The 23,847-nt window shown below is 35.5% G+C and overlaps 5 protein-coding genes and 1 pseudogene across 49 annotated transcripts; all 6 read right to left on the bottom strand.

Moving 5' to 3' along the window:
* Nucleotides 1-783: 783 nt before the first annotated feature.
* Nucleotides 784-2,049, bottom strand: LOC104719965 (F-box protein At4g35733 pseudogene; annotated as a pseudogene). The gene has a single exon (XR_015569185.1). The product of XR_015569185.1 is annotated as an F-box protein At4g35733 pseudogene (transcript).
* A 932-nt stretch (nt 2,050-2,981) lies between these two features.
* On the bottom strand, nt 2,982-5,521 carry LOC104716552 (uncharacterized). Its single transcript, XM_010433936.3, has 7 exons — nt 5,218-5,521; nt 4,800-4,932; nt 4,605-4,708; nt 4,344-4,515; nt 4,106-4,246; nt 3,923-4,014; nt 2,982-3,826 (listed from the first exon to the last, which is right to left on the bottom strand). Exons 1-7 carry the CDS (start codon nt 5,307-5,309, stop codon nt 3,160-3,162), a joined length of 1,401 nt encoding a protein of 466 aa, XP_010432238.1. The 5' UTR covers nt 5,310-5,521; the 3' UTR covers nt 2,982-3,159.
* Nucleotides 5,522-10,147: 4,626 nt separating this feature from the next.
* On the bottom strand, nt 10,148-11,781 carry LOC104716553 (uncharacterized). The gene has a single exon (XM_010433937.3). It carries the CDS (start codon nt 11,360-11,362, stop codon nt 10,382-10,384), a length of 981 nt encoding a protein of 326 aa, XP_010432239.1. The 5' UTR covers nt 11,363-11,781; the 3' UTR covers nt 10,148-10,381.
* Nucleotides 11,782-13,219: 1,438 nt separating this feature from the next.
* Nucleotides 13,220-19,939, bottom strand: LOC104716554 (uncharacterized). Of its 44 annotated transcripts, none has more exons than XM_087469926.1 (31): nt 19,664-19,939; nt 19,436-19,550; nt 19,207-19,319; nt 18,823-18,941; nt 18,539-18,711; nt 18,293-18,406; nt 18,129-18,191; nt 17,836-17,946; nt 17,693-17,744; nt 17,486-17,597; nt 17,352-17,388; nt 17,183-17,241; nt 16,977-17,082; nt 16,726-16,837; nt 16,579-16,635; nt 16,299-16,411; nt 16,063-16,206; nt 15,828-15,944; nt 15,648-15,704; nt 15,439-15,544; nt 15,270-15,328; nt 15,089-15,158; nt 14,870-15,003; nt 14,684-14,779; nt 14,517-14,565; nt 14,397-14,447; nt 14,232-14,322; nt 13,963-14,076; nt 13,788-13,866; nt 13,631-13,703; nt 13,220-13,482 (listed from the first exon to the last, which is right to left on the bottom strand). In XM_087469926.1, exons 5-8 carry the CDS (start codon nt 18,686-18,688, stop codon nt 17,845-17,847), a joined length of 429 nt encoding a protein of 142 aa, XP_087326052.1. In that variant the 5' UTR covers nt 18,689-18,711; nt 18,823-18,941; nt 19,207-19,319; nt 19,436-19,550; nt 19,664-19,939; the 3' UTR covers nt 13,220-13,482; nt 13,631-13,703; nt 13,788-13,866; nt 13,963-14,076; nt 14,232-14,322; nt 14,397-14,447; nt 14,517-14,565; nt 14,684-14,779; nt 14,870-15,003; nt 15,089-15,158; nt 15,270-15,328; nt 15,439-15,544; nt 15,648-15,704; nt 15,828-15,944; nt 16,063-16,206; nt 16,299-16,411; nt 16,579-16,635; nt 16,726-16,837; nt 16,977-17,082; nt 17,183-17,241; nt 17,352-17,388; nt 17,486-17,597; nt 17,693-17,744; nt 17,836-17,844. The 44 variants fall into 44 exon arrangements, with proteins under 44 accessions (XP_087326052.1, XP_087326081.1, XP_087326050.1 ...); XM_087469955.1 differs by having other exon boundaries at nt 18,089-18,191; nt 19,664-19,935; XM_087469924.1 differs by lacking the exon at nt 14,517-14,565 and having other exon boundaries at nt 14,619-14,779; nt 16,726-16,816.
* A 751-nt stretch (nt 19,940-20,690) lies between these two features.
* On the bottom strand, nt 20,691-21,536 carry LOC104716556 (uncharacterized). The gene has a single exon (XM_010433939.2). It carries the CDS (start codon nt 21,534-21,536, stop codon nt 20,691-20,693), a length of 846 nt encoding a protein of 281 aa, XP_010432241.2.
* A 1,182-nt stretch (nt 21,537-22,718) lies between these two features.
* On the bottom strand, nt 22,719-23,638 carry LOC104716557 (uncharacterized). The gene has a single exon (XM_010433940.2). It carries the CDS (start codon nt 23,612-23,614, stop codon nt 22,865-22,867), a length of 750 nt encoding a protein of 249 aa, XP_010432242.1. The 5' UTR covers nt 23,615-23,638; the 3' UTR covers nt 22,719-22,864.
* Between the last annotated feature and the right edge of the window lie 209 nt (nt 23,639-23,847).

The raw sequence follows: 23,847 nt of genomic DNA on the forward strand, positions 1-23,847 counted from the left end.
TATATACATTTAGAAATCAAATAAAAATATAATTTAAATTACTATAAATGGAAAGTCATATTTAATATATTTTTATTTGAATTTAATATCATAGTGTTGACAAAAATTTTTTTAATATTAAGTAATAATAAATGATTTGTGCCTCATACAAATAAATTTTCTGGATCCGCCACTGAACGGCAATATATAATGTGTTTGGAAAATAATGGCGTATCATATAGTCTAGTTTGTACCAGCAGAGTCACAATCCAAATTCAAATATGATACGTAGTAATGTTAAACATTGCATGTATTCCCTATAAACGACTACAAAGTCTACAACCTAACTATTCTTCTGATTACGAGAACAATTTACCCAATACCATGACATGAACATGACACTGATCATGACAGACTAAGGTAACAAAATAAAATAAAAGATACAACTAAAGAAAACTCGATGAAGAGACGGAGAAACCAGATGGAAAGGACAAAAGGCGATTCCTCATATATAGTCCGATCGATAGCAAGACGGAGACTATATATATATGAGAGTTGTTAAAAGAAAAAGAATTGTGCATGACACTTGTTACATCGTTTTGAACTGTTATCAACAAGGAGTCGAAACCTCATGAGAAACTTGAAGGATTCTCTAATCGGTGCACCCCAAAACACTAAAAATGGTCTCAAAGTCTGCAAATTCCGATTTGTCCTTTGCAAATTTTCTATTTACTCAGAAAAGTTTAAGTAACAAGCAAAATCAGACAATGTGAAAAGAAAAATAGGTAACCAAAAAAAAAAAAGTGACAAACAAAATCAGAATCTGAAAAACAATTTTTACTCTAATGGACAAAGACAAAAGATTAAAAACTGATCATAAGTAAAATATTCTCAAACAAAAGAAGGATTAAGCATCTGAAAACAACTATGAGAAGAAGAAGAAGAATCATCAGCCATTTTAGTAATACTACCATCACCAAGCTTGAACACTTTAACATCGCCCTTTTTATCTTCCTTGTCTATAAAATAGATGGAATTCTCCAAACATCCATAATACTCTCTAGCCAAGACAGAGAAACAGCTATCCGTAGCCATCACAAAAGCTTCATCTCCCAAAGACTTCACCTCAACCCATTTAACATTTTCCACGTCCATCTTATAAACCTTAAAACCAGAGGTCCTTTCTAACTTAACTCCCTTTACGGTAAATTTCTTACAGAAACGATGAACAATGCATAGGTCTCCACAATACTCCACCAGCCTCTTGTCTTTGCAGTCATCGACCTCGTAGTATTCCAGTGGAGTTGATGGTCCGTATTGAAATATGTTGAGCTCAGATAAACTAATCCACCAAATTGCGCCTTTCCAGTCCAAGGCATAAAGATGACCTTTGTGAAATAGTATATCCGAGAAATTTTCAACTTCTTCATCCACGATTCTTGTCCAAGGTTTCTTACATTCGTTACTATTGCACCACCAGATTTCCTTGTTGCAATTAACTACGAAAACCAGATCCCCTACCAGGACAACTCTAGCAAAATTATATGATGATACGCTTCTCGAACCATACTCGTATAGAACGTCATAGAATTGATGAATCTCTGAAACCGTGAACTTCAAAAGGTCGAGGGTTTTGCCAGAAGGGGAGTCGATGGAGTTACGAGAGAGAGGAGAAAGGAGTTTCGATTTAGAGGAGACACCATAGATACCTCGGGTTTTGATAAGCCATCCTTTGTCCGGACATGACGAGATAATCACACGACAGAGAGCTGCGGGACAGAGAATACACCTTCTAGTATCGTAGGACGAAAGACGGCGTCTACGGTTGCGATTTATGTGGTTGCGAAAACGCTTTTTGTTCGTCACCACAGATGAACGCCATGTTTTGCAGATGCTACGGAATCGTAGAAGCTCGACTTTGGAGAAGAGACCGTTGGCTATATAGTCAAGGAGGTCTCCGGGTAAATCAGACCACTCGATGACTTTACTCATCTCTGTTTGGTTTGCTGAAACCCTAACATTGGAAATCATCTGAAGAATCTATGGACAAATCGAAGAGTAGATATGTTTGTATATATAACATATATATATATATATATATATATATATATATACATATTCTAAAGAATCTGGTAAACAATATATTTCACTTTTTGTTGGTCAACAAAAATATATATTAACTTTTTTATATGGAAGTTGTTTACTATTATTTCCTATTTTCATTGAATGAGTTAATTAATTTCTTTTAAAATTTTAATTTGATTCCCTATTACAATTAATTTTTCACTTTTTGACTTGACCAATATTAAAATTTTGGATATCAATGACAAAAATAGGCCAATATTTCTTGCTTCTTAATAAAAGTTATTTTTTTTCTACTACACAGACTACAATACACTGTTTGGCCTATTTTTATTAATAAATTATATATGACATTAAATAAAATAAAATTATATTTCTATTCAGCAAGTTTGATGCAATGCATAAATGTATTAAACTATCATGATTTTATATCATACATCCAATTCCAACCATGAAAAAGAAGAGTGCTATTTCAAAAACTTATTTCCTTATTTTGATACATGAAATTTTTGGGCTAATTTGTTATTTTACGTGTTTTAGATTTTTACTTAGTTTATCAAATTAGTCCAATTAAAATTTATATGTCGCCAGCTAAACTGATACCGGTGGACATCATGCAGGAGGAGTAACTGTAACGGTTTGCAATAAGATTGATGAGTTCTTCAGGTAAATCAGACCACTCACTTTTATCCATCTTTGAGTAATCGACGGGTTCTTTCTGTGTTATAATTACTTGTCAAAGAAACAACTTCAAACACAGAGAGCTCCTAATATTGAAACTTGAAAATACATGCACAATAAGTAGTTATGTATCCTAACGTAGAGAAAAAGATAACACCGAATCTGATGGGATGTTTACCTAATTTAATTTATAAAGATTAATGAATTAATGTCAATAACTGTTTAGCATATAATTTGGATTTCTGAAAAGCCACTTTCCAGTTCAGATTTTATGTAACGGTTTAACTATATTTTCTGACAAGATCACAACAAAACCGAACCGTTATTCGGTAAGTACTAAGTAGTAAATAGAAAATGTGTCTTCGTTCTTTTTCATACACAAAAAATGAACACATTGCAGTAGTGGAAGTTTCGGCTTCAGATCAACGGGCCTTTACTGTGTCTGATTGCTTCAAAACGTGCAGCCAACATATCATAGTCAGGTAGTTTTGGGTGAACATGGTGACCGCTTGAGTCCCGTCTGGACTCATTGGACTGAAGAGCCTGAGGCGGTGCTCGGTTTGGTGGGAGAGAAGATACACGAGCATGTGGTGGTTCTTCTGGCTCTGTCTCTTCCTCGTAGTAGTCTGACTCATCAAACTTGATCTCAGAAGTTGCAGGAGGAGGAGGAGTAGGAGGTGATGGAGAGCTGTAGCTGTGTCTCCTCCTCATTGTTTCCTTTGCTTCTGCTTCGGTCTTGGTATAGTCTTCCTCGTATTCAGATTCATTAACAACCGGGTTGTTGTAGCTGTATCTTCTACCGATGCCTCTGTTTTCTGCACTAGGTTTTGCGTAATATGAACTTGTTTCGGAGTCTCGTGATTGTCTCCTTGAACCTGGATGATGATGATCCATGTACTGTGAATCCTTCTGATATGTTGAATGATCGGAAGATACAGAGAACTCCTTGGTGCTGTCTCTTCTGGTAGCTAATAAGGAGGCTACTTGTGCTGCTGCAACTGCCTGTTTGGCTAATTCTGTAGCTGCTTCCGCTGCTGACTCAGTGTCATGATAATGCGTGTTGATGCTCGTGCTACTACTCGATCTGACAAGCAAAACAATAAGAAGACTTCATATTTTTTCTGATCCCATACTAAGTCATCGACATTTTTGAACCAATAGCAGCAATGCACATGCATACCTGGGGACTGCTTTGGCACGATCAGTAGGCTCGTTGCTAGCTGCACGATTAACCGGTAAGCTTGAGGCGCTTACAAACTTACGTGGCCCGTCCTGTTAATACAAGAAGTTCAAAGCTTTTAAGATGCTGATTTTGAAAAAAAAAACAGAGAGGAAGTAAAGAGGGAGATTAAGAGAGACATACAATGCTTTCTTCTTCAGGTTTGAGAAGTTCTTGTTCTGTCTCTGTAGTGTCCCAATCAACCTGGAATTCCTTTGCAATTTCCTTCATGATTTTCAGTTTGTATTCTCCACCCGGGTTTCTAACCGAAAGCTTATCAATCAACTACAAATGCAACAAGAGAGAAAATACAAAGTTCAAGATATATCATGTTGCATCTGAATATGAACCAGAAAGAAAGAAACATGAATGATTTAGTTACCATCCGGTTAACGCCGCAGCTAGGACGCAAATCAGTAGCCGCAGATACAAAATCTTTCCCATATTTCTTCTCAAAAATGTCTCTGAGATCTCCAAGCTCAGGGATCTCAGAGCATCTAGGCGCAGCGAAAATCAAACTAGCAATACCTTCCTTAAGATCCACAGGACATTGCCTAAAAAAAAAAGTCAAACAACATATAAGAACCCAAAACTGAAGTCAAGTAAAGAGATTATTGAAAACTAATAATAGCTATGAACATACTTTTGCTTGGTGATGATAGTGAGTCGAGAAACAATAAGTTCACAGAAAAGCTCGATGAGTTCGTTAGCTGCCTGAATGTTCTGTTCCCTTATCACATGCTCAACCTGTCACAAAGGTAACATTCTTTCATCGAACTGAATGAAATTGCAAGAAAATTTCTTTAGAAAAAAAGTGAAGCAGGAAAGTGAAGTATACTCTGATTCGAGCAGTGGCATCTTGACCGGATTGAAGAAGAACAGCGATGTCACGCCTCATCTGCTTCACCACAACTTGTCTCTTGTTCCTCAGTAGCTTAATCCGAGCCACAGCCATTTTCGCCGCCGTTTTGCTTTTTCCCCAATCAAAATCCAACAAAAAAACACATACTTTTCATCAGATGCTTAATCTTAAAAAACCCAGATCGGAAATTTCTCAAACGCAGATCAAAATTCAACCTTTCTCCTATAAACTTAAGAAACTAAGAATGCCCAGATCGAAGCTCGAGATAAGAAGTGCCACCACACTAAAAAGACCCTAACTTTTCCATTATTTCTTGAGCAGCGAACCAGATTGGAGGAAAATTACGAATCTAAGAAACATTAAATCGATAAAGATGATGAGTAGAGTACCATACCATTTAGAGGAGTTAAAGCCACGACGGAAGAGAGAAAGACTAAACTTCATGAGCTTCTTGGTCTGCGCAGAGGCTACTTCGGCCGCCGTCATTATCTTCTCACCACCGCGTCTCTGCCACAGAAATAAGAAAATAGATGTTGAACAAGGACGCTACTGTGAGTGTGTAAGTAGTAACGGTCCGCTGAAATTAGTAAAGTAACGCTCTTTTTGGTCCCACAAGAACACACCGACTTAATTAGCTGGACTCGGGACAAATTGTGACCATGTCAAAAATATAGCCGTTGTATCATAGACACGTTGCCAAACCCAACGAGCATCCGTGGCTTGTTGATTAACATGTGTGATTCATTGATTCTAAATGGGCTTGGGCTGTAATAGGCTGGATTTTAGTCATGGGCTTTTACTGAGTCAAACTTATTCTGTGTAGTGTGTGTATAGTCAATTTTTTTTGAGTCAAACTTATTATCTACCATATTTAAGAGTTTCTATTCTTATCATTTATTTTTTAAACAATTCATCTTTTAAAAAATTATTTTTCTATTCTTGTTCATAAATATGGTTGACGCAGAATCTTTCATATTTAATTTTACTAAAATAGCACACTTTCTCTATTCTATATAAACTTTATACATTGTTTCAGATATTGTCATATTCTTCATCAACTCTTCCTAGTTTTACAAGCTTATCAAAAGAAAAAACAAAACATATTTATATGACGATGGGAAAATCTTCATCAAAGGCTGCTTTCATCATCTTTTTAGCTTTTCTTGGTAAATTCAATTTTTTTTATATAATATGGTATTAAAGAATTATGTTGTGTTACTAATGTTTTATTATACACTTTGTTTTTGTGTTGCAGTGATGATATCCGTAACAGTAGAGATCGTTGAGGCGAAACGTCTCTTACTTGATAGGTTTGAACGTTGTACGCCACCATGCAAAGAATTATGTTTTGGTACAGGCTGCAACTGCGTATGTGAATAATGTGATCCAGGTTTCAAAGTAAACGACGTACATTGTAATCGCAACTGAATTAAAAATAAAATATTGTTTGGTATGGTTGTCTATTTAAATTTTTATTGAGAATTGTGTAAATAAAATTTTTTAAAAAATGTTTTTATTTGAGAATTGTGTAAATCAAACTAAGAAAAATACGTACCTTTAGCCTCTGGATTTCATTTTCTTCGGTTAAAAAAATAAAATATTTATCTACTATTTTAAAAAAATATGAAACAATAATATACTAATTGAACATGCAAAAGTCCTCATAGTAAATAGTTAATATATCCACAAAAAATGGTGACATTTGATTAATTAATTATTATTGCAACTCTCGCATATGTAAATTGCTTTTTACGAAATAATACTAATAATCAGTAATTATCCTATTTTAAACATTAACACTAGTGATTCTGCATTCATTTATATTTCTTCACATTTCTCGTTTTAGGCAGTAACAGATATTTATAATCTAGTCTTTTTCTCATAACCATAATAAGTGCCTAAACTTTATACAAGAGATGTTCGCACCCTGAACGAGTTACAAACTTATACAACAAACACACATCCTCTAAAACATGGACGAATGTCTAAACTCTCTCCAAAAAAAAAAAAAAAAACAAACCAAGACAGGAGAACCAATTGACCTGGTCAAGAGCAAATAAAATATTTTCGAATCTGAACCGTTTTTGAATTATACGGAGAGGATGTTAAGAAGAGAGACTCTAGCGTAACACAAAACAAGTCATTACACACTCGTCTCTTGCCTCATTCTAACCAAAGCATTCGTCTCTTGATCATCACCATCAGACCAAACACTCTCCAAAGACGCGTCTGTCTCTCTTTCATCATTAATTATCATATATTTCTGGATCTCCCTCTTGATATCTTTCCTCGACGCCATGTAAACATCTACGTCACTCTCAAGGCTAAACTTACAACGCCATGTAAAAAAACTGACGATGTCAAAATTTAGACGCTGTATCATAGACACGTTGCCAAACCTAACGAGCATCCCAAGCAAAAGCATCCCTAAGCAGTGAAAAAAGTTTCAATAGCACCGTGGCTTGTTGATTCACTATTCATCGATTCAATAATGGGGTTGGGCTGTAAAATAGGCTGGATTCTAGTTTGAGTCAAATATTTTTTGAGTCAAACTTATTATCTAACCACCATATTAGGAGATTTTATCTTATGTTATTCAAACATATCATTATCAAAAATCTTTGATATTATTAATTTTACTAAAATAGCACACTTTCTCTATCCTATATAAATGTTAACATTATAACAATATCTTCTTCACTTTTTCTAGTTCTACAAGCTTATCAAAAAAAAAACAAAACAGATTGACATGACGATGGGAAAATCTTCATCGAAGGCTGCTTTCATTATCCTTTTAGCTTTTATTGGTAAATTCAATGTTTTTATATAACATGGTATTAAAGAATTATATTACGTTATTAATGTTTAATATACACTTTTTGTGTTGTAGTGATGATATCCGTAACAGTTGAAAACGCTGAGGCGAAACGTCTCTTACTTGAAGAAACTCCTCTAGACTTATTACATCATGAAACTTCTTCACTGACGATTAAGCCACTTGGTAGGTTTGAACGTTGTACGCCACCATGCAAAGAATTATGTTTTGGTACAGGCTGCTACTGCGTTTGTGAACAATGTGATCCATGTCTACATTGTAATCGCAACTGAATTAAAAATAAAATATTATTTCTGTTTGGTATTGTTGTCTACTTAAGTTTGTATGTGAGAATTGTGTGAATCAAACTAAGAAAAATATGTTCTTTGGAAGTACCACCACCGTAGGCTTTTACTCCCATATTTAGAGTTTAATTCTTATATCTCTTCACATTTATTGTTTTACGGAGTAAAATTATACTCCCTCCGTTTCATAATATAGGATGTTTTAGAAGTTTTTATTTGTTTCATAATATAAGATGTTTTCAACTTTTTAAGTAATTTTTAGATTACTGTTCTATTTTTTATTATTTATTTTATGCAGTCTTGTTTATGATTGGTTGAACTTTTTTTAAAATAATTATTTTTTAATCTGCATGCTTTCACTCAAAACATCTTATATTTTAAAACAGAGAGAATATATATTTATAGTCTAGCTAGTACTTTTCTCATATAATTATAATAAGTGCATGAACTTTATACAAGAGAAGAGATGTTCGCACCTGAATGAGTTACAAACTAATACAATAAGTCAACAAACACACATCCTCTAAAACATGGACGCATGTTTAAACTCTCTAAAAAAAAGAACCAAACCAAGATTTGAAAACCAATCGCCCTGGTCAAGAGCAAAAAAAAATAAAAAATCGAATCTGATCCGTTTTAAATTACACGGAGAGGATGTTAAGAAGAGAGACTTTAGCAGGAGAAGACAGAGCGTAACACAAATAAGTCATCACTCTCGTCTCTTGTGGTGATGATGATTCTTTCTTTAAACCTTTCGGCGACGACTAGCAGGAGAAGACACAGAGCGTAACACAAAAAATGTCATGTAAAGAAATGACGATGTTAAAATATATCCGTTGTATAATAGACTCGTTGCCAAACCCAACGAGCATCCCAAGAAAAGCATCCTAATCGGTGAAAAGTTTCATAGCACCATGGCTTGTTAATCGACATTTTGTGATGCATTGATTATATAATGAAATGGGCTTGGGCTGTAATAGGCTGGATTTTTTCATGGGCTTCTATTTATTAAAACCAGTTGAATATATTTTGAAGGTCTCATCATGTTAAGATAATAAATCTTAGGTAATAATAAGTAGAAAGATTTGACAATTTGATTATCTACCATATTGGAATATTCTATCTTATCTAATCCAAAATCACATTGGCATAAAATCTTTGATATTATTTTACGAAAATAGCACACTTTCTCCTATAAAATGGTAATACATTGTCCAACTCCAAAATATATCAGAAATTGTTATCTTCACCAATTCTTTCTAGTTCCAAAGGCTATCCAAAAAAAAAAACAGATTTTCGTAACTATGGAAAAAATTTCAGCCAAAACTGCTTTCATCATCCTTTTAGCTTTTACCGATAAATTCAATGTTTTATATAATATGGTATTAAAGAATTTAATTTGTGTTACTAATGGTTTATTATACATTTTTTTTTGTGTTATAGTGATGATATATGTAATTGTTGAGATCGTTGAGGCAAAACGTCTCTTATTTAAAGAAACTTTTCTGCACTTATTGCAACGGGAAGTTTCACTACCAGTTATTAAGCCACTTATTGCTAGTTTTTGTACGCCAGATTGCAAACCATTATGTTTTGCTACAGCCTGCCATTGCGTATGTCCTCCAGGTCAAAAATAAGTGTTTGGTATAGTTGCTTCGTTAATTTTATGTGAGAATTGTGAATCAAACTAATAAAAATATGTTCGTGGATGTACCGCCACCTTATGTTCAGCTTCACTCCCATTTTTATTAGCCACTGAATTTCATTTTCATTGGTTCGAGAAATCAAAATATTTATCAATAAAAATGACACAAGAGATAATAAGAAAAGAGATGTAGAAGAAGGAGACTAATTTGTGAGTGTGTAACGGTCCGCTGAAATTAGTACAGTAACGCTCGCTTAGGTCCCACAAGAACACACCGACTGAATTAGCTGGACTCGGGAGAAATTGTGACCATGTCAAAATATAGCCGTTGTGTCATAGACACGTTGCCAAACCCAACGAGCATCCCAAGCAACAACATCCTAAGCAGTGAAAAGTTTCAATGGCACCGTGGCTTGTCTATTTCAATGCGTGCGTGATTGTGATTCATTGATTCACCAATGGGCTTGGGCAATATTACATTTTTACGAAATAATAATAATCAGTAATTATCCTATTTTAAATGTTAAAATTAGTGATTCTGCATCCATATTCATCGTTGTAAGCGGTAAAATTATAGATTTTTTATAGTCTAGATCTAGTACATAAACTTTACAAGAGATGTTCACACCTGAACGGAGTTACAAACTTATACAACAAACACACATCCTCTAAAACGTGGACGCATGTTTAAACTCTCTCAACATACAAGAGAAAAGAAAAAAAAAACAAACCAAGATTTTAAAACCAATGAACCCGGTCAAGAGCAAGAAATTCGAATCTGATCCATTTTGGATTAAGTGGAGAGGATGTTAAGAAGAGAGACTCTAGCTTGTATCATTACCTTGAACAATCCTTCAAGTCCCTCTTCAAGCTCTTCCATGGCTGCCTCTACACCTTCGGATCTAACCAATGCGCATTGAATCTTCTCACATACTTCTTCGCTAACTTTTTTCTCCTCGTCCTGATCTTCCTTTGTTGTCATGACAACGAGCTTCCCAAGCTCAGATTCCATTGCTTCAAGCTCAAGACAAGAAAACCCCTTCTCAAGATCTCTTCTCTCCTGGTGATGATGATCTATTCCTTTCTTCACAAGCTTCATAACAATCCCCCAACCTTTGTGGTGATGATGATTCTTAGTCGTTAGCCCTTTAGGCGACGACAAGAACGACAAGACCGAACGTAACACAAAACAAGTCATCACACTCGTCTCTTGCATCACTCTAACTAAAGCACTCGTCTCTTGATCATCACCATCGCACCAAACACTCTCCAAAGACGCGTCTGTCTCTTTCGACATTACCATATACTTCTTGAGTTCCTTCTTGATCTCTTTCCTCGACGCCATGTAAGCATCCGCGTCACTCTCGAGGCTAAACTCACCTCCTTTCTTGCTCCTTCTCAAAGCCGACTGAAGCTCAACAACACTCTTCTTGATCTTCGATGTCGCGTCCTTAGCTCCACCACAAACCTCCAAGTACTTCAGAGACGCTTCAAGAAGCTCATCCATCAAACCATCACCATTAAGAAGAGCTTGCTGAGTTTCAGAAGAAGATTTGAAGAGATCTTCACTTAAACATCTGTAAAGGTCGGTGAGACCAGAGAGACCGTCACGGACCATCGTCCTCGAGTCCAACGAAGACGACCCCAAAGCTCTAATCTTGGAGACCACTTCTTGAATCCTCCTAACACTAGGATGAGACCTAACTGGTAAACTAACACATCTAGATTTGTTGTATGCTTTGTGGAGCCTCGGAGACAATGAGGACATATACATCTCACCTCAGGTAATGATGATGAAAATGAGTTATTCGAGTCGAGTTGTGCTCTATTCGGTTCTTTCACTCTAGGGTTTATATTAAAAAGATACACATAACGACATAAGTGTACATAAATGTCAATGAGTAGGGCCCTAGCTTAGCTAAGACGTGAAGACCATGTGGAGTGAGTGTGGGTACTTCACTAAGGAAGAACAGAACACGTAAGGCTCAATAAATGCTATGTCGTTTGAATATTGAGTTAAATCGTTGTCGAAGTTCGATGTTTCGGTTTCGGTTACTAAAACCAAAACCTTTTTCACACCTCTTTTCATGCACCAAAGCCACCGCCCATTTACAATTCTTTAACATTATAATTATTTCTAGTCTCGTTGGATTTTGTTTCTTTTGGAGGTTACAAATGCAATGCACTATTTTTTTAATGTGTGGGTACCTCGTTCAATTCAATTCAAGATCTTTGGAAGATTTTGTTACATTGTTAACAAAAACTCCATGGGATATGATATGATATTGTATGTGTAATGCACGGATGATGTGGTCCTATATGCAAGAGACGATACCTCCCTTAAATAACACCGTCACACGTCAGCAATTATGCTACCATGAATTTCGGAAAGTATAAAATCAGGTTTGTGATCTTTTCGCTTTAAGGACTAATAATTTATGAAAATTTTGAATATACCGTCTGGCATCAGTCAAAGCACTTTTGAATGAGTGATTCTGTTACCAGATTTTAAAATGCAAATTTGCGGAAGTGACTAAATTAATTATAATTATTCATTTTTATTACAAAAAATTTCTATAACTGATTTGATGGAACGGCTAAAATATTCGAAAGTGTGCAAGTATAGTTGTGTTAAGGTTTCTCGTAAAGTCTCGTAATAGTTAAATTGGATGAGCGAGTTGGGTTAAGACGGTTTCAGATGTTGGTTAATTAGGTGATTTTAAATTGGTTTATGGTTTTAATTGATTAGGAAATCAATAACTGAACATGACTTCCTCTCTCAGGCACGAGTCTCGGATCGGTTATTTATCCTAAGCACCGTGGCTTGTTGATTGACATGTGTGATTCATTGATTCTAAATGGACTTGGGCTGGCTGGATTTTAGTCGTGGGCTTTTAATGAGTCAAACTTATTTTGAGAATAGTCAAATTTTTTTGAGTCCCTTATTTATCAACCATATTTAAGACATTCTATTCTTATATATATATATATATATATATTTTTTTTTGTAACAAACTATTCATCTTTCAAAATATATTTTTCTATTTTTTATCTTGTTTATAAATATCGTTGACGCAGAATCTTTCATATTTAATTTTACTAAATTAGAACACTTTCTCTATTCTATATAAATGTTGTACTTGTTTCAGATATTGTCATCTTCTTCAATCGGCTCTTTCTAATTCTACCTTATCCAAATAAAAAAAACAAAAAACAAAACAGAATTACATGACGATGGGAAAATCTTCATCTTTCATCATCCTTTTGACTTTTATTGGTAAATTCAACTTTTTATATAATATAATATTAAAAGAATTATACTGTGTTACTAAGTTTTATTATACACTTTCTTTTGTGTTGTAGTGATGATATCCGTAACAGTTGAGATTGCTGAGGCAAAACGTCTCTTACTTGAAGAAACTTCTCGACACTTGTTGCAACAGGAAGCTTCCCTACCAGTTATTAAGCGACTTATGACAAGTTTTTGTAGGCCGGGATGCAAACCATTATGCTTTGCTACAGCCTGCCATTGCGTTTGTCCTCAAGATAAAAAATAAGTGTTTGGTATGGTTGCGTCTTTAATTTTATGTAAGAATTGTTGTAAATGATCTTATTTATGAATTGTTGTTAATTTTATGAATTTTAAAATGATCTTATTTATGAATTGTGTAATTTTACGTCGTTAATCCCTCTCACGTGTAAAGTCAACAATATCTTCGATCATGTAAACATCTACGTCCCTCTCAAGGCTCACTCACGACGCCATGTAAAAAAATTGACATATAGCCGCTGTATGATTGTATCATAGACACGTTGCCAAACCCAACGAGCATCCCATACTTCTTTTTTCTACTGCTCCTCCCACACTTTTTTTATCGCTCTTTTGATTCATTCCTTAAAACCAATTTAACATTTTATCAAACCTCAAATCAATGAAACTCCAATAAATCACAGATGAAAGATGATATTTCTTGCATTGAGAGATTACAACACAGTCTACGCAATTCTTAATTTTGGAAAACATGACTTTGTGATTACTTACAGAGCAAGAAGAAGATTTGGTCATGAACTTTTGCATACGATTATGCAGTGCTACGTCATTAACACTCGTTTCCCTGCAGTGAAAAGAATCAACACATTAAAATATTGTAACAAGAGGAAAGTGAATGTCAACTACCTTTATATACTTTTCTGATTACTTTGTTTGGCTTGAGACGATTCTGGTGCCTTGTCTACTTAACGTCCAAACACACACATATACGTAAATGTGCAAGAAATCTTGAAACAGGTCCCCAAAATTAAACATAAATCCAATTTTTAAACCCAGACTCGATCATGAAAGAAAATATGATAAATCTAAACTTTGTAAATTACCTCTAAAAATCAGTATGATGTTGTTACTGTAAGAACGCCCGCCGGCAACCGTTTTTCGTCTGAATCTACTTCATCCCTCCAAAAAAAAAGGTTCTTGAACACACGAACACGCACCTGTTTCACCCAAAGGAAACAAACAAACCCGTTTTTTAAGATCACCATATACAAACAAAAGCAAAACTCTTTATCTCAAAAGTCAAAAAATATTCACACGCCAAATAAAGATAAGAGAAGAGTTAAGGAATCAGAGAGTTTCAACTATTTATTACCTGTGGAAGGGAATTTTTGGCATGAGGCAATGACAAGTACCTTTTTGTTCAAAGGCTATGCGTTGAATTATGGTGCCTTGTGGAGTTCCAACTTCAAAAAAAAAAGGGAGTATTGGTTAAAGGATATAGATAAACTTCTAACAGAAGAAAGTAAAGAAACGATACCTTCAGGTCTGTTTGCTCTCTCCATCTCTCTCTCTCTCTGTCTCACTGTCCCTGCAGTGATAAGAATCAACACATTAGAAGAAAAACTATAACAAGAGACAAGACAAAGACCTAATTTACCTTCGAATCGAGCAATTTGATGTTGTTTTACATAAATCCAATCTTGAACCTAGACTTGATCACGAACGAAAATGTGATAAATCTAAACTTTGTAAATCTTACCTCAAAAGTATAAATACCAGGTAGTCTAAACTTTCATAATCCTCAAAGTAATCACAGAGTTCTACATTTTGATTCTCCACTTGAGAAACTTCCGTTGAAGCTGTTATTGAAGATGTCTCTGCATTATTATTAGTCAATGCAATTGTTTGAAGATGAAGCCCCTGCAACAATAAGAAAATGAGATCTTTGTACACTAATAAAACAGATCCATCAAGCTATGAGTCTGTTCTTAAGTGATGAAGGGTATTTACCTTGAATTATGGCAGATGTGGAAACTTCTTTGTGGTGCAGGCAAAAGCTGGTGCTATGGGGTGAAGTCCTTGCTGATTTTGAAACAATAATTGGCTCACATGTCATAATTTTCCAGTATTTAACACTCGTTTCCCTGCAGTGAAAGAAATCAACACATTTAAAAAATATTATAATAAGAAGAACGTGAGACCATAGTGGTTATTAAGAATGTCAACTACCTTTATACATTACTGCGGCCTTTGGCTTGAGACAATTCTGGTGCCTTGCCGAGTTCCACTTCAGTAGCACCTTGTTGTTCAACAAAAAAAAAAAAAAGAATCATTGGGTAGACAAGTATGAACTCGAAACAGGACAAAGAAAAAAGAAAAGAAAATCTGAGAGGAATTTGAGGTTACTTACAGAGCAAGAAGAGGGGTATTCCATGGTCTTGGTCATAATCCCTAACACTTCAGTAGCACCTTGTTGTTCAAAAAAGAAAAAAAAAAAGAAGGGAGTATTGGTTAAAAGATAGAGATAAACTTGAAACAGAAGAAAATAAAGAAACGAATACAACTTTGAGATGACTTACAGAGCAAAGAGGATTTATTTTCCATCATTTGGGTCCATATGTCACCATCATCCTTACATCAATGGGAAGAAAGTGAACCTCCATATATCTTCGTCATCTAGAGAAGCTGCAACAACAAAACCAAAAAGTCTCAGTCTCACTTATGAATGAGGACTACTGAAGCGAAAAGTATTGAGTTATTGTGAGTACTGAGTAATGGAACGACTTGCCTTAGTAAAGCAAAAAAATCCAAATGAGAGTTAGAACACGAACACACACACACACACCTGTTAAACCCAAAAGAAACAAACAAACCCATTAATAAAAAAAAAAAAAAAAAAAGCAAATTCGACTCAGCGGACAAGTAAAGAAAGACTTATCTCTATACCTTTAAATCGATTAATCTATACCTTACATCTCTATAAGAACGCTCTACGGCGACCGTTTTTGATCTGAATATACTTCGTACTGTCCTTGAAAAAATCTGAGTCAACGTCCTCATGGTTGAAACACACACACACACACATCTTTCGTTTCACCACAAAAGAAACAACAAACAAATTGATTAATTAAGATACCATATATAAAAGCAGAACTTTGTTTCAAAAGCAAAATATTTACATATTATAGGGTTTAGAAAGGTACCTCTGACTTGTGATGACTTTGATTTTTCCTGAATGGATGGGGACTAGTGAAGCGACGTACTGAGTGCTTGTGAGTAATGGAACGACTTGTCTGAGTAAAGCAAAAAAATTTCAGATGAGAGATGGAACACGACCACGCACACACCTGTTTCACCCAAAAGAAAAGAACAAACCCATTGAAAAGCAAATTCGACTCACTTTTAAGGACGCAGAAAAGGGAAGAAAGACTTATATTACCATTAAACTCAGTTTGATGTTGTCACTGTAAAAACGCCTGCCGCCAACCGTTTTTGGCCTGAATCTACTTCATCCTTCAAAAAAATATGGTTTTGGAACACACGAACACGCACCTGTTTCACCCAAAGGAAACAAACAAACCCATTTTTAAGATCACCATAGACAAACAAACTCTTATTTCAAAAGCAAAAAACATTCACACGCCAAATTAAGATAAGAGAAGAGTTAAGGAATCAGATTGTTTCAACTGTTACAAATTGTGAATAATGAAACGACTTGCCTGAGTAAAACAAAAAAAATCAGATGGGCGTTGGAACACGAACACGCACACACACACCTGTTAAACCCAAAAGAAAGAAAGAAACCCATTAAAAAGAAAATTCGATTCACTTATGGAAGCGGACAAGGGAAGAAAGACCTATATTACCTTTAAAAATCAGTTTGATGTTGTTAATTTAAGAACGCCCTCCAGTAACCGTTTTTGGACTGAATCTACTTCATCCTCCAATAAAATCTGGCTGAAACACACGAACACACAGCTGTTTCACATAAAAGAAAGAAACAAACCCATTATTGAAGATCGCCATATACAAACAAAAGCTGAGCTCTTATTTCAAAAGCAAAAACATTCACACGCCAAATAAAGATAAGCGAAGAGTTAAGGAATCAGAGAATTACCTGTGGAAGGGAATTGTTGGCATGAGGCAACCACAAGTACCTTTTTTTTTATAGGTTCTCCGTTGAATTCTTTCTGGTGCCTTGTCGAGTTCCAATTCAGTAGAACCTTGTTGTTCAACCAAAAAAAAAGCATCATTGAGTAGTCAAGGATGAACTTCAAACAGGACAAAGAAATGAAAAGCTGATAGGAATTTGAGAGTACTTACAGAGCAAGAAGAGAGGTTTTCCATGGTCTGGGTCATAATCCCTAACACTTCAGTAGCACCTTGTTGTTGAAAAAAAAAAGGAAAACAAAATGAGGATTGGTTAGAGGATAGAGATAAGGTTGTAACAGAAAAAGATAAAGAAAAGAGTAAAATTTTTGAGATGACTTACAGAGCAATAATCCTAAGTCCTAACACTTCAGTAGCACCTTGTTATTCAAAAACAAAAAAAAAATAATAGTATTGGTTAAAGGATATATGTAAACTTGTAACAGAAGAAAAGAATAAAATTTTGACATTACTTACAGAGCAATAAGAAGAGGATTTATTTTCCATCGTTTGGGTCCATAAGTCAGCATCGAACTTAACATCAATGGAAAGAAAGTGAACCTCCGTATATCTTCATCATCTAGAGAAGCTGCAACAACAAAAACAAAAAGTCTCAGTCTCACTTATGGATGGTGACTACTGAAGCAAACGTATTGAGTGCTTGCGAGTAATGGAACTACTAGCCTGAGTAAAGGCAAAACTTCAAAGGAGAGTTGGAACATGCACACGCACACGCCTTATTCACCCAAAAGAAACAAACAAACCCATTACAAAGCAAATTCGAGCAATTTTATGGAAGCGGACAAGGGAAGAAAGACCTATATTACCTTAGAAAATCAGTTTGATGTTGTCACTGTAAGAACGACCACCCGCGACCATTTTTGGTCTGAATCTACGTCATCCTCCAAATAATCTGGCTGGAACACACGAACACACACCTGTTTCACCCAAAAGAACCAAACAAACCCATTATTTAAGAGCATCATATACAAAGAAAAACTAAACTCTTATTTCAAAAACAAAAACATTAACAGGCCAAATAAAGATAACAGAAGAGTTAAGGAATCAGAGAGTTTAAACCTGTGGAAGGGAATTGTTGGGATGAGGCCATGACAAGTACCTTTTTGTTCAAATATTGGTGCTTTGAATTCTGGGGCCTTGTCGAGTTCCACTTCATTAGCACCTTGTTGTTCAACAAAGAAAAAAAAGATCAATGGGTAGTCAAGGATGAACTTGAAACAGGAAAAAGAAAAGAAAAACATAGAGGAATTTGAGATCACTTACAGAGCAAGAAGAGGGGTGTTCCATGGTCATAATCCTTAACACTTCAGTAGCACCTTGTTGTCCACAAACAAAATCATCATCCTGGTTGGAACACGAACATACACACACACACACCTGTTTCAGCAAAAAGAAACAAAAAACCCATTATTTAAGATCACCATATACAAACAAAAGCTAGACTCTTATTTGAAAAGTATAAAATATTCAAACGCCGAATAAAGATAAAAGGAATCAGAGAGTTTCAACCTGTGGAAGGGAATTGTTGGGATGAGGCAATGACAAGTAACTTTTTTGTTCAAAGGGTGCTGCTTTGAATTCTGGTGCCTTGTCGAGTTCCAACTTCAGTAGCACCTTACTTACAGAGCAAGAAGAGGAGTATTCCATGGTTAAGGTCATAATCCCTCACACTCCAGTTGCACCTTGTTGTTCAAAACAAAAAAAAAAACAAAAGTATTGGTTAAGGGAGATACACAAAACTTGAAACAGAAGAAAATAAAGAAAAGGAAAAAACTTCAGGGATTATAACTTACAGAGCAATAAGAAGCGGACTTCATTGCCATTGTTTTGGTCCATAATTCAGCATCATCCTAAACAGTAATGGGAAGGAGGAAGTGAACCAGCATAAATATATCTCCATCATCTAGAGAAGCTGCAACAACAAAACCAAAAAGTATCAGTCTCACTTATGGGTGGGGACTACTGAAACGTACTAAATGCTTGTAAGTAATGGAACGACTTGCCTCAAAATAAACAACAAACCAATTGATTTAATAGACAAAAGCAGAGCGCTTGTTTCAAAAGCAAAACATTCACACACACTCGCGCGCACACACACACACACACACACACACATCTTTGTAATAGTAGAAAGAGAAAAAAATCAAAATCGATTCCTAGGGTTGAGAAAGAGATACTTCTGAGTTGTTTTGGCTCTCTCTCTCTCTCTCGTGGCCTTGCGATGGCTAAGAATGATACTCGGACATACATCAAAAACTGTAGCTTTACGTTTTTAACAATCATTGTTACCCTGCAATGACAAGAATCAACACAATTAGAAAGAAAGAAAGCAAAAAAAAAAAAAAAAACTATAACAACAAAGAGGAACAGCGCCACCGACAAGACAAAAAAAGACCTAGATATTACCTTCTTTGAATCGAACAGTTTTGATGTTGTTTTTACTGTAAGAGAACGCCCGACGGACACCGTTTTTGTAATAGTCATCCTCCAAACAAATAAATCTGAGTAAATCATCGTCCTCCTGGTTGGGAACACGATATCAAACACACAACTCATTATTATTAAAAAGCGAAACTCTGATTTTAAAAAGCAAAAAAAAAAAAAAAAAATCGAAGAAGAACGCGAAACGATTACCTCTTCTTCTTGACTTGTTCTTCATCATGTCGCCGCCGCCACTAGAAGATTCGAACTCTCTCTCTCGTCGCTCTCTCGCTCTCTTTCTTTCTCGTCGCTCACTCTCTCTCTCTCTCTCTCTCTCTCTCTCTCTCTGAATTGAAGAGTCTGTGATCCCTACTCCCTATAACTTTGTGTTCTCCAGATACTGAGTGAGAGTCGTCAGATAATTTATAAACAAAAGAGGCGAAAACTTTGTTGTCAGGTAAAAAGGAAATAAGGAAATAACCCTTATGCAAAATAACCCTAATAGTAAATCACTTTTATATGCTAATAAATGCCCATCATAGATTATACAAGCCCAATATAGGCCCAAGTAGAAAGTTGTCGATGTTGGTTTTATTTTTTACTCGGTTCCTTACAAAATTTGCCGGTTTGCCAAACCGGGATTGCTTGACTAGAAGTGAAAGACTCTGATCCGGCCAGACTTGTAAAAAATAATAATAAAAAGACGTAGACTTCTAAACTTCAGTACATCACAGTTTTTTTTTTTTTTTTTTTTTAGTACATCACAGTTTGAACATACGGTTTTAAATATATATTCACTTCTACATATGATTTACTAATTAATATCAGCATGTTGGGTATATTCATGCTCGATCGATATTATAATACAAGCATGCATAAATTTCAGCAGCGATAATTGTATGCACGTTCTACGTCAGTGGTTAATTTTTAGAGTACTGATAAGTCAACTCTCCTATCCGTTGTACATAATAAATCAAAACATGAATGTATAAGTTTCAATCATGGATTCGAGTTTAGAAAATTTTCTAACTAATTAAGTCATATTTTAAATTATGAGTCTTAGATTTTTTTTTTCGTAACACTTGTGGATATAAAACTGCAATGTTGATTCTACATCCACACATTTTTCTTTACATGTATATCAGTCTACAAAATCTTTTATATGCTTCTATCATGCATTCCTCCGGCAAATTCTCTAAAATCGAATGGCCACGAAGGTTACATTACATACAAAAACTTCTTAGTGAGAGATTATGTTGAGAAGCGAGGCTCGTGTTCTTATCAACCTTCGAAACAATCCTTCTAGATTTTTCTCGAACCCACAAACGCTCATCTCAACCTCATCAAGCTTCTTTTGTAGATCATCATGCCCGCAAGAATCCCCACGAATTACGGAATCCAATGTCTCCAACTCGTTCTTCGTGGCCTCGTGATGATCTTTTTTCTTCTTTAGTACCGAAGCCAACTTGCTCTTTATGTTACTTTGTCGTCCGGACAAGAATTCCAAGAACGACTTCAACACTACTACACTTGCCGATACCACTCGTCTCATCGCATCTATAACCGCTACAAGATGTTCATCTTCATAATCATTATCACATGAACCTGATACTCCATCGATTTTCTTCAAGGATCCGAGAAGCTTCTTAGCTTCTTTTCTCATGTTCTTCCTGAATCCGACATAGCCCGAGACAGCGACAACTAGTTGATCTCCTCCTCCGGCTACTTTCTTGCGTCTAACACATGAGTGAACATCACGAACGTGCCCGTGAGTCTCCGTCATAAGATCCCTCGAGACGCTGCATATATCCATCAGCCTCAACGAACCATCAAGCATTTCCTCCATGAACTCCGACCCACCAGAGGACATAACCCGTTGCGTTGAATCCATTTTCAGAAACTCTTCTGTGCTGTTGTAGAGTTCCTCCAAACCAGCCAAACCCATCAAGATCGATTCGGATGAACCCGTCGTTGTGTTTATTGTTTTAATTTTATTAAGAGCTTCTTCAATCTCACTCGTGCTTGGATGCAATCTTGAAGGTAAACTTGTGGATCTTAATTGTTTCTTAGTAATCATATTCGCCATCTTTTGTGTCTTGTTTTTTTTTTTAATAAAAATTTGTATGTGTTTTGAGGTTTTGTTTCCTCCTTTTAAATTGTTCGTTCTGCTTTGTTCAACTTGCCCTACACATGCATATATATAGCATAAGGTTTTTGCAACGTCATCAACCAACAAAACTTCAACAATAATTGATCTTTTAAATTTGATTGGTTCAATTATTACTGGCAAATCTGTGGCTCGCTTGAGCTGTCGGACTTATTATATTAGTCAAATTATTTGGCCACAGAGAAAAGCCTGATGAGTCATAATCTGTGTTGCCTCCGGTTACGCCACATTATCAATTGACCTTTCGAATTCGTAAAAGCGTCTCGGTAGGCAATGAGATCCAGATCTTCCTCCTATTATCTTATGTAGTTTGCTACTTACGATTCCTTGGTTACAAAAAGAGATATTCTTCAAAAACACACAAAAACTATAACATTGCCTTCTGCATGACCATCTCATGTTACGACACGTGTAAGAAGAGCACGGGGTTTGAGAAGATTTGTTTCGTCAATGCTCGCTGCTGTTATTTGATTTGATAACGTAGAGTGTACTATTTAACGGTAACGTTTTATTATTGGTTAAAAAAAAAATTTCATTTATTACCAATCATTTGTAAAGCCAAAACAGTAACAGCCACTTGTGTTGCAACTTCAATTTGTCTTAGGAAAAAGTCTAGAATTTTCTCCTATTTCTTTACTAGGCGATATAGTATATATTTGTTCAATTTAATTTTGTACAATATAGTGGTCGACCGGATTTAATTTTGTTCAATTTAATTTTCTAGTATTTTTTTACAATATTGTAAATTATAATTAATATTGAGAAATCTTTCATCAGCAGCAAATTTAATGTACTCAACCGGATTAACATAGTAAACCCCTTTTCTTTACCTTTTCTTTTTTTTTCACGCTAACGCTGTTATATACATATAAAAAAAAATTAGGAAGAAGAAAATAACACTTTTTTTAGAAAATAATATTTTGCGTTGGTTTAAAAAAATTTGCCATATTTGCAACTATCTAAATTATAATTATAAATAATAATATTTTTTTACAATATATATTTTAAGATAGTGATTGGTAATAAAAATAAACGGCAAATGGATTTCATAGATATTGCTTATTAAATTTTAGTTTCAATGAAAGTACGTAACATAAAGTATGAAGCAACAACAGAATAGATTGAATACTTCAAAGAAACAAACGGAAGAAAACAATATTACGAAGGAAGAGTATTTGCATGCACATTATTGAAATCAAACAAGAAAATTAAAATCGTAATGTTTTAGCAAAGTCTCAGAAAGCTTTTCACTTAGCTTTATCAACCTCTTTTCCGTCTTCCTGCGGTGGTGAACTGTTGAGATCGAACTTTGGAGTAACACCGGATGCACTACCTCCTTCGTCCTCCTCCATTGGATCTACATTCAGATCAATCTGCAACCCTCTAGTGCCTGAACTAGACCCTCCACCACCGGAAAAAGCAGCAACCGTGCCACCAAATCCTTCCTCAGCCGTATTAAATGTTGGTGGAGGAAGAAATCCTTGGTAACCACGATCTTTGTGAAGACTTAGGTGTCCAAAAACAGCTTTCCAAGAACCAAAACCTATCCCACATATGTTACATGTGGGAGGACCTTGAGGAGGGTTGGTCAATTGCGTCGACCCTTTCTTTCTGGCCTTCTTAATTGGCTCTTTGTCCATAGTTGAAGCGACGGCTGTAGATCCGGACACTCCGGCAAGAGCTTCCAATAAGACATGTGGTCGTCCAATTTTGATCTTATCTTTGGGAGCCCCATCAAAGCCACCTTTACCACTCACAGTGTGATCCTTCTTCCCAGCGGCTTCTTTGGCAGCATCAACAATAAGCGTTGCCGCAACTGCGGCTTCTTTACGGATGGTTTCATCCGCATTAAAACTTTCAACGAGACTCAATGCCGGCAAGGCCAGAACAAGTTCGTGAATTTCTCCTTTTTCATCACTACTAAGATAGCCACTGTCGTCGGAACTTTCATGTTCCTCTTCATCACAATTCAGTTTTCTCTCGTCGGGATTACTCATGATTTTGCCTTGTTGAGAGTAATGCATTTTTTTTAATACATCAAGTTGGTCTTTATATAGTTATCAGTTTACACAGTTATACATTTTTAAGATCTCTCTCGCGCCTTTTCTTTCAAAGGTTGCGTCCGTAGGTTCCAATTCAAATCTCGGTTTTGACAAAAACACCCCCGGAAGATAAAGAACGAATATTACTTGCTATCTTCAGATGATCTGTACCAAAAATTTTGAACCAT

This window comes from Camelina sativa, chromosome 10 (genome assembly GCF_030686135.1).
Source record: "Camelina sativa cultivar CO46 ecotype springtype chromosome 10, ASM3068613v1".
Classification (NCBI taxonomy): domain Eukaryota; kingdom Viridiplantae; phylum Streptophyta; class Magnoliopsida; order Brassicales; family Brassicaceae; genus Camelina; species Camelina sativa.

What these genes read in the sequence shown, in the direction of transcription:
- LOC104716554 (XM_087469916.1), bottom strand. Translation starts at nt 18,688, where the DNA reads ATGACCTTAACCATGGAATACTCCTCTTCTTGCTCTGTAAGTAAGGTG. An exon ending in CCAACAATTCCCTTCCACAG is followed by an intron (nt 18,407 to 18,538) that starts GTTGAAACTCTC and finishes TTGCTGAAACAG; the next exon opens with GTGTGTGTGTGTGTATGTTC. An exon ending in AACACCCCTCTTCTTGCTCT is followed by an intron (nt 18,192 to 18,292) that starts GTAAGTGATCTC and finishes TTGAACAACAAG; the next exon opens with GTGCTAATGAAGTGGAACTC.
- LOC104716557 (XM_010433940.2), bottom strand. Translation starts at nt 23,614, where the DNA reads ATGAGTAATCCCGACGAGAGAAAACTGAATTGTGATGAAGAGGAACAT.
- LOC104716552 (XM_010433936.3), bottom strand. Translation starts at nt 5,309, where the DNA reads ATGACGGCGGCCGAAGTAGCCTCTGCGCAGACCAAGAAGCTCATGAAG. An exon ending in GGCTTTAACTCCTCTAAATG is followed by an intron (nt 4,933 to 5,217) that starts GTATGGTACTCT and finishes TTGGGGAAAAAG; the next exon opens with CAAAACGGCGGCGAAAATGG. An exon ending in GCTGCGGCGTTAACCGGATG is followed by an intron (nt 4,247 to 4,343) that starts GTAACTAAATCA and finishes TTGCATTTGTAG; the next exon opens with TTGATTGATAAGCTTTCGGT.
- LOC104716553 (XM_010433937.3), bottom strand. Translation starts at nt 11,362, where the DNA reads ATGTATATGTCCTCATTGTCTCCGAGGCTCCACAAAGCATACAACAAA.
- LOC104716556 (XM_010433939.2), bottom strand. Translation starts at nt 21,536, where the DNA reads ATGGCGAATATGATTACTAAGAAACAATTAAGATCCACAAGTTTACCT.